Source organism: Pseudochaenichthys georgianus, chromosome 22, assembly GCF_902827115.2.
Source record: "Pseudochaenichthys georgianus chromosome 22, fPseGeo1.2, whole genome shotgun sequence".
NCBI lineage: Eukaryota > Metazoa > Chordata > Actinopteri > Perciformes > Channichthyidae > Pseudochaenichthys > Pseudochaenichthys georgianus.
Genome location: NC_047524.1, coordinates 2,056,258 through 2,074,436, shown reverse-complemented (window position 1 = coordinate 2,074,436; position 18,179 = coordinate 2,056,258). Strand labels below are relative to the sequence as shown.

General features: G+C 40.6%; 1 protein-coding gene across 1 annotated transcript in view; it reads left to right on the top strand.

Annotated features, from left to right (window-relative positions):
* frmd6 (FERM domain containing 6) overlaps positions 1–18,179 on the top strand; it is a 51,386-nt gene that overhangs the window by 18,119 nt on the left and 15,088 nt on the right. Inside the window, exons 2-3 of the mRNA XM_034112110.2 lie at positions 13,149–13,417; positions 13,798–13,888. Of these exons, the coding sequence (XP_033968001.1) occupies positions 13,319–13,417; positions 13,798–13,888 (190 nt within the window). The 5' untranslated portion in view covers positions 13,149–13,318. The remainder of the gene's footprint in view (positions 1–13,148; positions 13,418–13,797; positions 13,889–18,179) is intronic.

Here is an 18,179-nt window from a genome sequence, read left to right as displayed (position 1 = left end):
TCCTCCCAAGTCCGGGTTTGCGGGCGGCCGGCTGGAACCGCTAGCCGACTGGGGAATGCCGCCTGTAGCTTAATCCGCCAGACTGCGGAGCTGATGAATAATGCCTGGAGCTGGGACGAAGCCCTGCTGCTGCTTGCGCGTTGACACCTGGAAGACAGCTGATAGAACAGGGGAGAGCATATATAGAGGGGTTAACAGGTGCGATGATTAGCCCTGTAATGAAGGGGCGTGATAGGTTTAGCTGAGGAGAGGCGCTCCCTGTCATTTAGATGCAGGGAGCAAGTATTGCCATGACGCGCAATACGGAGTGTTAGGTCTTCCTGTCTGAACTTGCGCTAAGCTTCATTACGCATTACGCCAGCGGCCCGCTGACGGCACGCTGTGATTCTCCAGAACACACAGATGGCCAGTCCGCCATTACCCTGTATTCCACCGGGTCACCGCGGCGCAGACGGACCCAGTGGAATACAGGGTCTACCGCGTTTAGGAACCGTTAAGCAGAACGGAAATTGTGTATTTTGTATGGGTACCCTGTACCCGGCATTTTCTTATCGGTTCTCATCTGGAACAGAGTTTCGGTTCCCAACTCTAGCTAACAGCTAACGGCTGATGTTATTTTTCTGTGATTCTCATTGAAGATGACGTCACGGCTCCGCCTACACTGCGTTACTATAGTTACTGCCCCAGCTACTAAACTGTAATGGAAACGCAGCATAAAGTGAGCCAGTCCTAACGAGGCCTAGCCATACAAGGCGAGGCCGAGCGAGACCCTGTGGTGGAAATGCGCCATTAGAGGAACACGGATTTTGGGTCCTAGCTTGAAAAAGAAAAAAAAGGAGGCAGAGCTAATGACTGATCAGAATTCTACCGGAGATAACATATCATTCTGCTGTGATAAAACGCCATCCTGTTCTAAACCACATCAAGGATTATTTCTGAAACAGTATGGAGCTCAAATGCTTTTTCTCTTGCGGGTTTATCACAAGGTGAGTTCCTTTCTTTATTTCCTGCTTTTTAAAACACATGTGCTCTTCAGGACAGGTTAGCTCTGAGTGTTAGCGAGGCTTGCTAATGTAAACAAAGACGAGATTACGTCCAAAACACGTCAGGCATTGTTTCTGATAGCTACTCTCTGTGGGTCCACCATCCGAAATTACATAATATCGGCACCAAATCTGTATCCGCTCGTTGTACCCCCGTTGTTAAAAGATTTGGGTACGGAGGAAAAGAGAAAGGGTTTTATTTTCTGACGCTGCGTGAGTTCCCTGACGCACCGGGGACACATATTTATGTATAAAGGACATCAAAAAGTGCATTTTGCATGATAGGTCCCCTTTAATATATATATTTTTAATTATCCTGAATATTTTTTTATATTTTTCCCATATTTTCCTGACTTTTTTTCATTCATTTTCTTGAAAGTATCTTTATAACATTTTTTTTTTACCAGAAACTAGTTCCATATAAGCATGTTTGACGGAAAATATAAAATACAAATTATTCTGAAATGTTGTTAGGCTATTATTACGTTTTCTGACATTTCCCCACATTTTTGGGATATGTTTAATTCATTATTTGGTATATTTTCTTTCACATGTTTTTTAAATGTATTTACAGAGTCATAGCAGCTTCATTATATTTATTATCACAAGAATATTTAAATAAATAAGTTGTTTGCGATACAAAACGACAACCAGCCAAACAGAATCTAAAATAGATGTTTAGAGGATGTTTTGGGTTTGTGCGGTCTTCCATGTTTTTCCTGTTTATTTTCTGCTTCGGAGTACCAGCAGGTCAGACATGGAGACTACGCACCGCGCAGTAATATTTCTCATCAGCTGAGTAAACACGTCTGTTGGCAGTGAACTCACCAAGGGTATAAAACATTTGGATCTGGTGGTTGGCTCTATTTATAAAGTGCTGCCCTTTGAAAGAGAGCTCTCTAAATATTTCTGCACTTTGTGTCGCAGACTTCCTCCCAAACCAATAAAACCAGGATGTTTTGTATTTTAGCTGCAAACCCTCAACGCCCATTGTAAAGTCTTTCAGCTCCTGCGTGAGTTTTCATTCTCTCACTTCTAGTTTGTTATTCTCTGGATGAAAAGGTTACATCCGCATTTTCACCCACATTTCTTTCCACTTTTTTAGTTAAAAACACATTTTAAACTACATTTTAAATAATTTTTCTTTGGATATGTAAGGCCGTGTGTATGTCTTGGCATAAGTAAGATACATCTTTGTTAGTTTGCGGAGTCGCAGCTAAAGAGTCCTACTTTGTTTAAAATGTTTGAGTATTTTTACACATTTTTAATATATTTTGGGGATATTTCCCACGTTTTTTTCCAGCAGTGTTTCAGAAACAACATTTTTCTTTTTTTAATACAATGTTTATACTTTTTTTTACATTTATCTGAATTTTTTCACAAATTTTTAACTTTCAGTTTTAGTTTTTCTCTGTGTGAGAGAGTGAGCACATGGAGACTGCTGGCTGTGGGCATCGGGAATCAAAGGCGGCCATTGTTGTAATGAGGAGCAGATGTTCGGGAGGAATTCTCCTGACTGCAGCACTTTTTATTTGTTCATGCGTAAGCTCTCTGTTTCCTCCCTCTGACACACACTCTGTACCTGAAGCTCCTCTCACTCCGCAGAGCTGGAGGGCGTTTTTCCACCTCGTGTGTGTGTGTGACAGAAGCTTCTCTCTGGGATTCACTCTGACGTCTGCCACGTTGACAGGATTCTGAAAAGGCAGGAGGAAGCTCTTTGTGCTGCTGTACATCGAGGCCAACATTAAGAATCTTGGCCTCAGTTGCAGAATAAAAGTTACATTTTCTTACATACATAAAGTTTGCCAATATTATTTTATATTTCTGTAACATTTTGTTATTTGCAGTGAGAATGTAGGCATTCCTTTCAAAAATAAAGGCATTGCAAAAGAAATACTACATTGAGACTAGGGCTGCAACAAACGACTAATTTGATAGTCGATTAATCTATCGATTAATGAAACGATTAATCGACTATTCGCACTATTATGCCTTGCACAATTTCTCAAGCGCTCTTATTTAGCCATCAACTTTTAGATTTAGCTTGAGGTTGTTTTAGGCATGTGGAAACTAACAATGAAGACAATAAAGATGAATACTTGATTAAAAAATACATATTATTAAATGAACTAAACAAATTGTTTACAAAATGAACATTGCTTTTCATTTAAATTAAATAAATAATATTTCACATCAAAAGAAACAACAGTGTTTTAGCAAATAATAAATAATCTGATAACAGAATTGTAAACAGAATAGCTGAAACTTTAACAAACTAACTAATTCAGTTACCTCAAATCATTACCCCATGTTTATATAATTGTGTTAACTCCGTGTGTTGCTGCTAGCATACATAACACCTGACGTGAAAACGTTACTCGTGGACGGGGCTACAGAGCTACTAGAAAGACAGTCGAACCCGGTGCATTCCTCCGTCTGAATGTGGTGCACTTTTGCTAAATGTTTAGACAAATTGCTCGCGTTACCGCCCTTACATCTAAACTCTTATTGCACTTTTGGCAACGAGCATCGAGATGGGTAAAGTTTAACCACACCTCGGAGCACCGTTCTCTCCACCATCTCCGCAGTGTGTTGCTACATGTAGCAGCCGCGTGTGTGTGTAAACTGCCCCGCCCCCTCCCACACAGACCAGGGAGAGAGATCTCGTCTGATCGAAAATACATTGTTTGTCTTTTTACATATTATAAACGAGCTGGCCACACTAAGACTACGATATAATGTTTTTGTATAAATAATACGTAACATGACATATATTTTTTAAATGTCTCCAGTACCAATAACGTTGTAGCTTAACGGCGCGTAAAACGCACGTGATGACGTCACCAACGAATCGACGACTGAATTAGTTTGCAACTCATTTGGAAATCGATTTTAATCGATTAGTTGTTGCACCCCTAATTGAGACACATTTCTTTAAAGAAATGTGCTTTGGTCTTTTGGTGTAAAACCAAACACAGTATAAGAATTCTTTTTTTTTTAAAATAGTATTTATAATATAAAATAAACAATGTGAACAAAAATTGAAATATATATTAAAAATTATATATAAGAAATTGATTAAATTGCTGTGAAAAAATATGTAGAGTATATTTGAAAGCAGAAGAGCTGTGCAGTTTTAAAGTTGTAGTGTTGTGCATGAATGTGAACATATTGTCTTAAAATAAATAAATCTGAATAAGTGGAATATTTGGTTTATTTCCAAGTCAGTTTTTTCACTTAACAAATACAAATTTTAAAATATATTTTTAAAATGTATTACCAATGTTACTTGCAAATTGAAATAATAATAAATATATATTTATATTTTAGATAATTTGTGTTATTTGTCTCTATTTTCACTTTTGCTAACAATGTAAATTCGAATAAAGGTATTGTAATAATATAAAGTCTAAAAGAAGAGAAAAAATAACAGGAAAGAAATATAAAAAAATGTTTTTAAATAAATAAAATACAAATATTCAAAAAATACTGTATTTTTAGCAAGCGGCAAACTCTGGGGCAGAGCCGGGAAGCCCATAAGGAAGTGCCACAGACTGCAGTTCATCTATTGGCCGATAGGGGGTGGCTGCAGAAAGGAGCAATTTCCATAGACCCCCATGTTAAAATGCCCAACTTTACAGCAGAAATAAACACGTTTCTTCACCTGCAATAAAAAATATTCTGGATATAGTTAGATTCCAACTTCATGACAATTGATTGGGGATTGCATTTCTTTATAACGCACCCCTTTTAGTTATATTAGGTCTTAAAGTGTTTGCATAAATGAGAGCGTGGTCACTTTGATGGACAGGTCTCTGCGGTGACTGCTGCTTCTAGCTTTCTGTCCCTCTGCTAGCTTTGTTAGCTCCAGGATGCTACAGGGGCTCAGCTGCGAGGCTGATCTGGGGAACACAACTTGAACTCGGACGTGTTTGTTGTGTTGGTGCCTGGTGGAGTATTCTTCATTTAAATATCGGACTTATCTTATGCCGCCTCGGCTCCGCCTCTTTGCCCTTATTTGGATCAGGCTGGAGCAGGCGGGAGTTAGACTCTGACTTCACTGTCGAGACGGCAGCGGCCGACTCCACCTACTAAGGGCTTCTCAGCAACTCTGCAGAAACCTATGGTTGACGCAGTGTTTCCCACATAATTTGGCCCCTTAACCTATTCGGGTGGCCCACGCATCCACCCCCCCTCAAATAAGAAAATACATGCGAGTTCATGGCTACTACAACGTTCTTGTTTCTCTGTGTTGCGTTGTTAACGAGTGAGACACACCGGAGTTGAGGATCTGTGGGGTTTATTCTCCCAAAAATATAATTTACAATTTAGCAGACGCCTTAGTGGTGTTCCAGGCGGGATTTGAACTCGCAACCTTCCGATCATCAGCCCACCTCACTATCCATTAGAGTAGACCACCCGAAATAGGACAAATATTGAAGAGAAAAAAAAATAATATTGAAAAATATTTGTATGAAATGTTTTTATGAAAATATACGTAGAAAAAAAGAAATAGGACTTAGAATTATGTTTATTGCCAAGTACGTTTTTACAATTTGTTTAAATGTTTTATACATAATTACAGTTAGATGCTTCTCGCTGTAGACGGACTCTGAAAAAGCAGCAGTGACTTCATTACCCTGAGATCACTGGACGTCTCTGTGGTGACGCCTCAAGTCTGCAGACGTGACACAATGAGCTTCAGTAATAATACACTCCGTTATGTCTGAGTTTCTGAGCGACACACACACAGGCATCAGCTTTCTCCTTTAGCATGCAGTTATGTGATGAACGTGAGTAGGATGTCAGGAATCATATTTCTGTCTGGAAATGTAATATGATAGGAGTTTAACAGAGACACTTCAAGCACCATTAACTTTCCTTCAGAGACGAACCGGCATGAGGGCATGTTTCCGCTTTTACACCGAGTTTCAAACAACACCAAGTTCTTGAAATGCTTTGTTGTGTTTTTGATATGCTGAGACAATGTCCAAACTAAGCTCTCTAAATCAGCTATGATAATGTGCAAATCTGCTTTGAAACTGAAAAATACGATATCTCTTCATATTCAGATTTGTGAAGCAACCTCCTATTTTGTTTAAGTTGAAGCTATTTAAACCTCTTTTCCTTCCTTTTGGGACATCTTTTATGGTTTGATTTCACATAGATTTTCCTGACAATTTTCCAATTTATTTTCCCAAATTGCGAACATTTTGCAAATATCTTTCTTAACCCTTTTTTTGTTGCATGTTTTTTCAAGTTAATTCAGCCATTTTCACATATTGTTCTGTAATTTTATAATTTTTTTATTCAAAAGCAATTTTTTTTTCTTAAATGTTTTTGGATAATTTTTATATTTGTTAAACACTTCATAAATAAATTATTATTATTTTATTTTCACTTTTTTTGTATATCATTCTATATCTTTTTCTGATATTTTTCATTTTTTGGGAAATATCATCATCACATATATTCGGAAATGTTCTACATTTCTGATGATAATTATTAGTGTGTGCAGTGCAGTGGTGTTTAGTGCAGTCACCATTCACTCAAACACACACACACACACACACACACACACACACACACACACACACACACACACACACACACACACACACACACACACACACACACACACACACACACACACACTGAGCAGCAGTAATGAGAAATGATGCTGGACATCTACAGTGTATTTATTATGGCTGCCGACCCACAATGCTCTCTGTCTGCTGCTACACTGTTATACGTCCACTGCAGAGTATTGAGTACCTATTAATGTGTCATACCCACTTAATGGGAAGAAACTCAGCTAACTGACAATATGACATTTTAGTCTAAGTCTAACGCAGAGCCTCTGAATTAGCCCTGAGCGATAAAATGCTAACGCACTTAGCACAGAACTCACTGTAGAAATACTTCATTACTTATCTGCACAAACAAGATATCAGATTAAAGCTGGGTATAAGTATCATCACTGTGCGACCAAAACTCAGGGCAGCGAAGGCAAACCCAGACAACACACCACGTAGCTTTACGGAGCCAAAACGGCATATATGTCTTACCGTTGCTGTTTTTCTGATCAAAAGCTGTGTTCAATGGCATTAAAACGATAAAAACGCTGCTGAAGGTTAATCCAATGTGTCTGTGTCACTTTTAAATGATTACTGATAATCCGTCATCATATTTATGGCTATAACCTAGTTTTCATTCACTCTCATTCCTCAATGGTAACGTGTAAGTGGATTTAGGAACCTCCCTCTCGATTCTATTGGCTCTAACGGTTCAAAATAGGTGTCAATCATCAAAATCGACCAAATGGGGCCAAATATATGGCAAATTCACCCAAATGACCCCAGAAGTGTTTTTTTTTCTAAAAGGGTCAATTGTTTTGCATCAATCTTGATACAGGTACTTATATGTTATAGTTTGGATTCCTAAAGCTTTTAGTCTACCATCCCATCATTCAAGGGTGGTTTTCACTATAAGTAATGTTTGTTTTTTTGGACGGACATAATAATTTACATTTTTTTACCATGTTCAATCTGAATTTACTTTAAATAAAAAAATTCTATATTGATTCTGACTTTTCTACATCAAACTCACAGGTTTATCATTGCTTTGAGAACAAAGATGATTAACTTAACCCTTTTAGAAGTTAAGTTATTGTCATTTGTTCTGGGAATGTCATTTTCGAGCCTGAAACCTGAAAAACAGGCTCGGGGCTTAACAGGTTAAGACCTTGCGAAACACCACCACATATTTCTTACAATGCACACTGGTGAAAACAAAAGTCTGGAGCCTTAAATACCAGAATGTAATTTGGCATTTCCATGCATTCTTAATTACATTTTGACAGATAGTATTTTTGTATGAAATTAAGTAATAAAATGTGGATTTTTCTATTTAAAAAACAGAGGATCAAATCAGTTGCTCATTCATGATTTGTCCTCCTTTGTATAATGTTTTATATGATTAATCTATGAGATAATGGGTAGAATTAACAAAATAATACAGTAATATTTAGCCCTTATCCTAGTTTGTAGTCCTTTTATCTGGATGTGTGTAGCTGTGGTTTAATGCGCATTGCATGAGTCTTTTGAGCCCTGTTAAAGGAGGGTTTCCTGCTTTGTTATCTGATCTGAAATGTGTCATTGGCTCTTTTGAAATGCTAATAGTTTCTCTTTGTGTAACGTGATCTGTATTTAACGACAACAAGGCTTTAAGCGGAGGGTCTGTCAACAGGAAACGATCCTGACTGATGGGTCTGTGAAATCCTTTTGTTTCACCTGAGACCTTTCACACCGCCTCAGGCTCTCACTGTGTGTGTGTGTGCGCATGTGTGTGTGTTTGTGGTAGATAACAAGGTAACAACACATAGCTTTCATATAACAGAGGTGAGGATATTTCACACCTCTGTCTTGGGCTCAGGTGTAGAAAATACTTACATTTTCTCACAAACATTCCTGTAACATTTTGTTTTCCTGCAGTAAAAAAACATAGGCTTTCTTTTAAAAAATAAAAGACAGAATAAAATGAGAAATCTCTGAATAGGAATCCAGTATATTACTAGTAGTTTTTTAAAATAGGAATGTCCTTTGGTTTCGGTTCAAACATAAAGATAGCATGATAGGTTAAAATACATAAAGGAATATTGAGGAAAACAATTCTAGAAAGATGATAAAATAAGAAAAATGTGAGCAAGATATATTAAATGCACATTAAAAAACTTAAAATAAAAGTATTAAATTACTGTGAATAATACTTACAGTATATCTGGATTAAAGGCAAGAGAGCTGTGCAGTTTTAAAGTATTGTGCAGAAATGTGTGAAAAAGTATTTTAAAAAATGCAATAAAATATGACAATTTACTGTGAAAAGTCTGCACATTATATCTGAATAAACGGTGGTGCAGCTGTGCAGTATTATAGGTGGTTAAATGATATCAGATGAGTTCAGGGACATTTGACATACTTGCATATCCCAAACACAGAGCTGCAGTCAGTTTCCAGCAGACAGGGAAATAATTCAAGTCAAACGGACAGAAATCTGTCAACAGAACTGAAAGAGTTGACAAAAACTATGCCAGGAAACTAAATGTGGAGCTGTCTAGATTAAGGCCCCGTCCACACGGAGACACAACTGGTTGTATCCGCTACAGTTCTCTATCGTATAGACGGTTCGTCCACACGAGGCCAACACGGATAACGGTAACGGTTCCCAAGGTGGGTAGATCTGCAGACGCAATGCTCTGGGGGGCCAAACGGCTCCGTGTGTACGCCCTATACCAGGGGTCGGCAACCCCTGGCACCGTAACCAGTGGCACACTAGGAATAAGTGGGCAAAATATTTAAATTGTATTTTCGGATCCTGAACGAGACCGCCGCCAGAGCGCGTCTCCCCGTTACCTGCAGAAGGAAGCCATGCGCGCAGCGCAGCCCCGCTCTCTTTAACTCCAGGCGAATTTCTGCCGCTTTCCTCCGTGGTGCCGTGCTGATCGTTTCACCACGGAGGAAAGCACTTCACAAATTGCAGTACCCACAAGGAGCTGTACAAATGCCGCATTTTTTGTGTGGCTGTGTCTTTAGTTGAAAGCTCAGTGGCGATCTGCTCATCTCTCATCGAAACAATATACTACACAGGGGCGGACTGGCCATCTGTGTGTTCTGGAGAATCACAGAACGGACGATCGTCCTTATTATTATGCCGTTTAAACCAATTATTTAAATTAGTGTGTTAAATTCGGCATCATGTAAGATGCGCTGACAGGTCCACACACTGCGAGGCTCCCCCGCCCTCCTGTAGACAGTTCACAAGCGTCAAACTCCTCACCCCCCCCTCCCCACCGTTGATAATTCACGATCGTCGGCACGCTGATTACTTTTTTTTTTTTTAATGGCACTTCATATCAAAAAGGTTGCCGACCCCTGCCCTATACGATCATTTCCTGATACCGATTTCGCCATAGCCCCGCCTCTCCCCACCTCTGCTGCTCACCCCCACGTCATTGCTGATGTGTTTCGCCAACAACAACAACAATGGCGGATCAAAGGGTTGCTTTCTACCTTGTTTGTTTGTTTGTGCCTTATGCCCATGTGCCTTAAGGCCCTGACACACCTACCCGATTTTGGGAGTCAGAGGCCGTCATAGGCCGTCGCGGCGCCCTACTCAGGTTGGTGTGTCCCGCACCGTCGTTGCTTTACGGCACATTTTCACACCTCCCGCGGCCTCGGCCAAAGAAATCACTCTGATTGGTTGTTGCCTCTTTTGAATGACGAATACACACTACCGCCGCCTGCTGGTAAGGACAGTTATTGCCACTCGTCGACTGAAGTCTTTGCGGTGTGTTCGTAGGCGGGCGGCGTAGGCGGGCGGCGTAGCCGACGCAGGCGACGTAGCGGATGTAAAAGTCGGGACGCCTTCGGTACGCGTTCTTTGGTCTCAGGTTGGTGTGTAGCGGCCTTTATACTCGCTGCTTTTGGTGTATTTTGTGGGTCGAGCGGTCTCATGTGGACGGACAGGTTTCTGGTTCCGTGTGGACGGAAGACTTTTTTGATATTGACCTCGGTTCGCTTTCGTTTTCGTCTCCGTGTGGCCTAAAAGCCAACAAAATCACATCCAGTTGACTCAAAACCATGTAAAAAATATATATTTAACAGCTGTTATAATCAAGTATGGGGATGAATTACCTAATTTGCAGCATTGTTGTTAAAGTTGGGGTTTGTAAACACTGCAGGTGAATAGGGTAACATATTTAACTAACAGATATCACCATAAAACTTCCCACTTCATTACTGACATTAACACAATTATATTTTGTATTACACGTTTTCTGACAGATATGCAAATGTGGGATTATGTAATGCTAACTGTTGGAAATAGTCTTAAAATATAAATTCAATGAGATTCAGAATTGAGTTTATTGCCAAGTTGGTTTTCACATATAACAAATACAAAAATAAAAATAATGTAGAAAAAAGAGAGCAAATCTTGAGAAATAAAATATTCTAAACAATTTTAAATAAATAAATAAGTAGTTTTTTTACATGCAATTAATTTCGTTTTTATGGGGGCGTATAGGAACAGTGAGAGAAGATAAAATCAAATACAAATGATATGAAAAATATTGACAAAAAACAGAAATATTATGTAAAATGTAAAAAAAAAAAACAGAAATGTTAAAAAAACATTGAAATCTGAACAATTGAGAAACAGACACAAACAGACAGAATTAGTTAAATAAACTCCTGGATGTGTTTTATGTCCTCTAGTCTGAGAGAAGACATGACACAGAGGTAGAAAGCGATATAAATCAGTGTTTGTTTCAGCGTGTTTGTTTCAGCGTGTTTCCTTCACTGCGGTTCCTCTGCAGATGTTCATGTTCCTCGGGACATTCCCCTCACATGATGTCACAGATCCAGGAACGCTGCCCTCCGTCTCCCTCTCTCATTTCTCCCACTGTCGCTCTCCTTCAGTGGAAACATGTTCTTCAGACCCGTCCTCCGCTACAGACACTCTTGGTCTGCTAACAAACCTTGGGAGGATTTCCATTTTAAATCACCACAGATGTGCTTTTCAGCAGTTTCCCTGAATACTTTTTTAGCTTTGTAGTTTTCAGATGCAGTTCTTCTATGTTATTATTAGAGATGTCCCGATCCGATCACGTGATCGGGGATCGGAGCCGATCACGTGATTTTCAAAAAATCGGGGATCGGGAGAACAAAATCGGGGATCGGGATTTTTTTTTTTTATAATTTTTTTATTTTTTATTTAATGTTACAAAACAAAAATGACCATGTTCACGTCTTAAAGTCATCCTGAGGACTTAGTTTTGGTTTAAAATTACACAACATCATGTATGTGTTGCTTCTTTTGGGCTTGTTTTCATAGACCTGGTTGCTTATTCCTCTGAAATCTGGCAACAGAGTGGGCGCAGTGTCTAATAGTAGCAGTAAGCTAACGAGAGGCTACGTTCAGCTGGTGACTCGGGAGTCGGGACAGAGAAAATGTCAGGAGTTTGGAAGTATTATAAAATTGAAAGCGAAGGCAGTGTAACAGCCAGATGCAATGTTTGCAAGGCAGAGGTTCCGCGTGGTGGAAAGGACAGAGCTACGTTCAACACGACCAATCTAATACGCTACCTGAGAAACAAACACCAACAACAACACGGCGAGTACACAGCGGCCACTCAGGGAACGGCACTGAAACAACCGACACTTTCAGAGACTTTTAAAAGGAAAGAGAAACTGCCCCAGAACAGTGAAAAGGCCAACACAATAACAGCCAAGATAGCTGAATTCATCGCGTTGGATGACCAGCCGTTATCCGTTACCTTTTTTTTCTCTTAATGCATTGCATAAAGATCGGATCGGGAAAAATCGGTATCGGCAGATTGTCAAAATCAAATGATCGGAATCGGATCGGGAGCAAAAAAAGGTGATCGGGACATCCCTAGTTATTATTGTTTGGTTAATGATCTATAGTTATTTAAAAAGGTTTAGCTTGTGTCCCACTTGTTTGATGTCCAAAGCGGTTAAAAAATAATCGAATCCGTAAATCTAAAAACAAATACCTAACGATCGAATAACCGACTAGTCATATATTGGGGTCCAAGTAATACAGCATTAAAGAGGCATTCAGAAATTACTACAGCACAAACAATTATACAATTTTAATGACTAATACATTGTTTGATTTAGCAGACAGATCTACAAAAGTTTTTCCCCAATAAATCATGCATAAGCTTCCCCTTTAAATCTTTACTGAGATGTCCTCAATTAATTAATACAGCATAACAAAGCTTAAAATAATGTTTTTCTAATTCCCATGTAAACACGCAGCTTTTTTCTCATTTATCTGATTGCAGAACATCTTCAGTGCCGGTGTTTTGTGTATTTTTATGCTTGCTTTTTGTTTTAATTGCTTTAATTGACGTTTCTTCCCATGCAAAGGTTTCCCTTCAAACCTTATGAAAATAAGGCATTTAGCATTTAAAAACACTTACAAAAGGTCTGTTTTCACGGTCTGTAGTTGCTTATGTTATTTAAACTGTTTTCATGTCTAATATTTACGGGTTTTTTTGTTTACCTCTCCGTCCCTCAGGGATTTCCTGCAAATCGGGTTCCTATGCTCCTCCCTGAAGCTGCTGAGTGTGCTGGGCTGCAGAAGTGGATCCTCTGATACCTGGTTGTGGTTCTGCTGGTTCTACTGCTGGTGGAGGCGGGGGTCAGAGGGCCCAGTGGGGGGGCCGGTCCTGATCAAGCCTCTTGAAGATGAACAGACTGAGCTTCCACAACAACAGAACCATGCAGGACCGCCGCTGCGTCTGTGTCTTTCTGCCCAACGACGACACGCTCAACGTCATCGTCAACGTGAGGATGAAACATTTCGTATTCTATCCAAAGAAATGCTTGTAGAAACTTGTAAAATCTCTTTCCTTGTGAGGATGCAGCTACTTTATATATTGTACGAAAGGAAATGTTATGTTCTGTTCCACCAAAAGTCTTTAATTTATGATGAGACAGAAATTGACTGGAATCAGAGAATATTTGACCGACTTGTTTGTTCAATCTTTTTATGCTTGAAACATTTTTGAAATAGTTAATTGACTTATCCATGAATCATCTAATCCTTTCAGTTCAACTGTTCAATATTAAAAGCTTCACCAATGTAGATATTACTTTAGTTATGGAGTATCTTTGCTACAAGTGTATATTTATGTAATGAATATACATGTAACCGTCCTCCTCAGGTGAAGACTGTGTGTCAGGAGCTGCTGGTGCAGGTGTGTGATCTGCTGAGGCTGAAGGACTGCCACCTGTTCGGACTCAGTGTCATTCAGAGTAAGACTCAAATACATTTAGTTCCTGCAGATGTTTAATAAGGTTTATCTACACTTATTAAACATCGGCTAAACAATTGTAGTTTTCTGATATTTCACATCCTGATAATTCTACGTTATGAGGAACAAATCTGTGTGGACATCTTGCTAATGTTAGCTGGAGGGAAGTTCCATAGAGTTGCACTATGATACATTCATGCTCTATTCAGTCAAAATGGATGAAATGCCCCTAAATGCATGTAGCACAGGTTTCTCCCCTGAACGCAGCATGTAGCACAGGTTTCTCCCCTGAACGCAGCACGTAGCACAGGTTTCTCCCCTGAACGCAGCACGTAGCACAGGTTTCTCCCCTGAACGCAGCACGTAGCACAGGTTTCTCCCCTGAACGCAGCACGTAGCACAGGTTTCTCCCCTGAACGCAGCACGTAGCACAGGTTTCTCCCCTGAACGCATTATGTAGCACAGGTTTCTCCCCTGAACGCAGCATGTAGCACAGGTTTCTCCCCTGAACGCCGCATGTAGCACAGGTTTCTCCCCTGAACGCAGCATGTAGCACAGGTTTCTCCCCTGAACGCAGCATGTAGCACAGGTTTCTCCCCTGAACGCCGCATGTAGCACAGGTTTCTCCCCTGAACGCATTATGTAGCACAGGTTTCTCCCCTGAACGCAGCATGTAGCACAGGTTTCTCCCCTGAACGCCGCATGTAGCACAGGTTTGTCCCCTGAACGCAGCATGTAGCACAGGTTTCTCCCCTGAACGCAGCATGTAGCACAGGTTTCTCCCCTGAACGCCGCATGTAGCACAGGTTTCTCCCCTGAACGCCGCATGTAGCACAGGTTTCTCCCCTGAACGCAGCATGTAGCACAGGTTTCTCCCCTGAACGCAGCATGTAGCACAGGTTTCTCCCCTGGACGCAGCATGTAGCACAGGTTTCTCCCCTGAACGCAGCATGTAGCACAGGTTTCTCCCCTGAACGCAGCATGTAGCACAGGTTTCTCCCCTGAACGCAGCATGTAGCACAGGTTTCTCCCCTGGACGCAGCATGTAGCACAGGTTTCTCCCCTGAACGCAGCATGTAGCACAGGTTTCTCCCCTGGACGCAGCATGTAGCACAGGTTTCTCCCCTGAACGCAGCATGTAGCACAGGTTTCTCCCCTGAACGCAGCATGTAGCACAGGTTTCTCCCCTGAACGCAGCATGTAGCACAGGTTTCTCCCCTGAACGCAGCATGTAGCACAGGTTTCTCCCCTGAACGCAGCATGTAGCACAGGTTTCTCCCCTGAACGCAGCATGTAGCACAGGTTTATCCCCTGGACGCAGCATGTAGCACAGGTTTCTCCCCTGAACGCAGCATGTAGCACAGGTTTCTCCCCTGAACGCAGCATGTAGCACAGGTTTATCCCCTGGACGCAGCATGTAGCACAGGTTTCTCCCCTGAACGCAGCATGTAGCACAGGTTTATCCCCTGGACGCAGCATGTAGCACAGGTTTCTCCCCTGAACGCAGCATGTAGCGAAGGTTTCTCCCCTGAACGCAGCATGTAGCACCTACCTGTGATGGCGTCTCTCAGGAAGCCTCCACTGACTGCTCTCTTTGTGCAGAGAGGCTGGAGTTGTTTATGGTGACTGGGGGGAGGTGAGGGTGAGGGTCATGTGGACAGGAAGCTGAGGGGGGGGGGGGCGTTCAGACAGCTGACGGTCAGGTCAGGAGACAGCAGTCTGAGGGGGGGGGGGGCATTCCTCAAGTGTCTGACTGAGCAGCGTGAAATCCTGCAGGCAAACACTACACACCCACTGTGTGTCTCACCCAGTGTCCCCCGACCTCAGTATCCTCAGGTTCAGATACAGTTGCAAGAAAATATGTGAACCCTTTGGAATGACCTGGATTTCTGCATAAGTTGGTCATAAAATGTGTTCTGATCTTCAGCTAAGTCACAACAATAGACAAACACAGTCTGCTTAAACTAATACCACACAAACAATTATATGTTTTCATGTTTTTATTGAACACACCATGTAAACATTCACAGTGCAGGGTGGAAAAAGTATGTGAACCCCCTAGGCAGAATGCTCAATGAGGTGAAGAAGAATCCTAGAGTGTCAGCTAGAGACTTAAAGAACTCTCTGGCACTTGCTAACATCTCTGTTGACGAATCTACGAGACGTAAAACACTGAACAAGAATGGAGTTCATGGGAGGACACCACGGAGGAAGCCACTGCTGTCCAGAAAAAACATTGCTGCACGTTTGAAGTTTGCAAAAGAGCACCGGGATGTTCCACAGCACTACTGGCAACATATTCTGTGGGCAGATGAAACCAAAGTTGAGTTGTTTGGAAGGAACACACAACGCTATGTGTGGAGAATCCAAAGGGTTCACATTTGCGTTTTCTTGCAACTGTACGTCGTAGGGTTTACAGGATTTATTTAAAAAACAATATTTATAACATAGATGAATGCGTAAGCACATAGAGAGCCTGCAGGTTTTAAACGATGTGCATTCACGGGGTTTCTCTGTACACACGCACGCACGCACACACACACACACACACACACACACACACACACACACACACACACACACACACACACACACACACACACACACACACACGCACAGTCTGAGTATCAATGTTTAACCCTCCTCTCTTCCACAGATAATGAACACATCTATATGGAGCTGGATCAGAAGCTCTCTAAGTATTGTCCTAAAGAGTGGAAGAGGGAGGCCAGCAAGGTGAGGAAGCAGGAAACAGGAAGCAGGACTCTGATAAAAGATCAGGGTTCCCACTGATCCTTAAAAAGTGTTTAAATAAATTGTTCATCAAATCAATCTGTCATAAACCTTGAACATACTTTTACAAAAGAAGTAAGGTTTTGTTGAATAATCTGTTCTTTGTAGGTGGAAATGTAAATGCTCCTTTTAAGCATTCTCTTTTTTGACCATACTATTTTTGTTAAAAAAGTAATTCAGCAGTTTGTAAATCACCTCTGAGCACGGACAGTTTCCTAACTTCTGATATAAATGTTAAAGGGGACCTATCATGCAAAATGTACTTTGTCATGTCTTTTATACATAAATATGTGTCCCCGGTGCGTCGGGGAACTCACGCAGCGTCAGAAAATAAAACCCTCTCTTAAATCTTTTTAAAACGGGGGCACAACGAGCGGATACAGATTTGGTGCCGATATGACATAATTTCGGATTGGTGGACCCACAGAGAGTTGCTATCAGAAATAATGCCTGACGTTTTTTGGAAGTAATCTCGTCTTTGTTTACATTAGCAAGCCTCGCTAACACTCAGAGCTAACCTGTACTGGAGAGAGCATGTGTTTAAAAAGCAGGAAATAAAAAGGAACTCACCTTGTGATAAACCCGCAAGAGAAAAAGCATTTGAGCTCCATACTGCTTCAGAAATAATCCTTGATGTGGTTTAGAACAGGATGGCGTTTTATCACAGCAGAATTTAACTTTATCTCCGGTAGAATTCTGATCAGGCATTAGCTCCGCCTCCTCTTTTCTTTTTTAAACTAAGGACCCAAAATCCGCGTTTCTCTAACAGGGCTGCAATAGAGGGGTATGAGCAGTATGAGGCATGGCTACAATGGGGGATCTGTTTGGTATTTTAAGCAAAAAAACTTCACAGACATGTTTTGTAGAGGTATGGCCCTACAATATATTTTTCCAACATAGATCCACTTTAAATTCTACCTGTTTGGAGAAATAAATAATAAATATTTAACTTATTTGTTTTCCAGGGCATCGACCAGTTTGGACCTCCGATGATAATCCACTTCAGAGCTCAGTATTACGTGGAGAATGGGAGACTGATCAGGTACAGACTCGCATCCTACTGACCACAGCTGGTAGAGGACTATTTGAAGACAAACTGAAGCTCTCATGGGCTGAAAATAAACCCCTTATCTTTGTCGGATTTAAAGTGTTTTCTCCCCTGTTTTCTGGCTTTCTCTGAATTTGGACTTTTTTTCACACCTTTTTTTCTTTCTAAGAATTTTTACTTTTTCTCAGAAATTTCCCGTCAAGAATCTTGTCTTTTTTTCTGAGAATTTTTACTTTTTTCTCAGAATTTGTATTTATTTTTCTCAGAATGTTTTCTTTTTAATTTTTACTCAGAATTTGTACTTTTTCTCAGAAATTTCGCTTCTAGAATTTTTACTTATTTATTTTTTCTTTCGCAGAAACATTATTTTCATTAGAATTTTTCTCAGACTTTGACTTTTTTCAAAATGTAAAAAATAAGTATTTTTTTCGATTTCTTTTATTTTGTATGG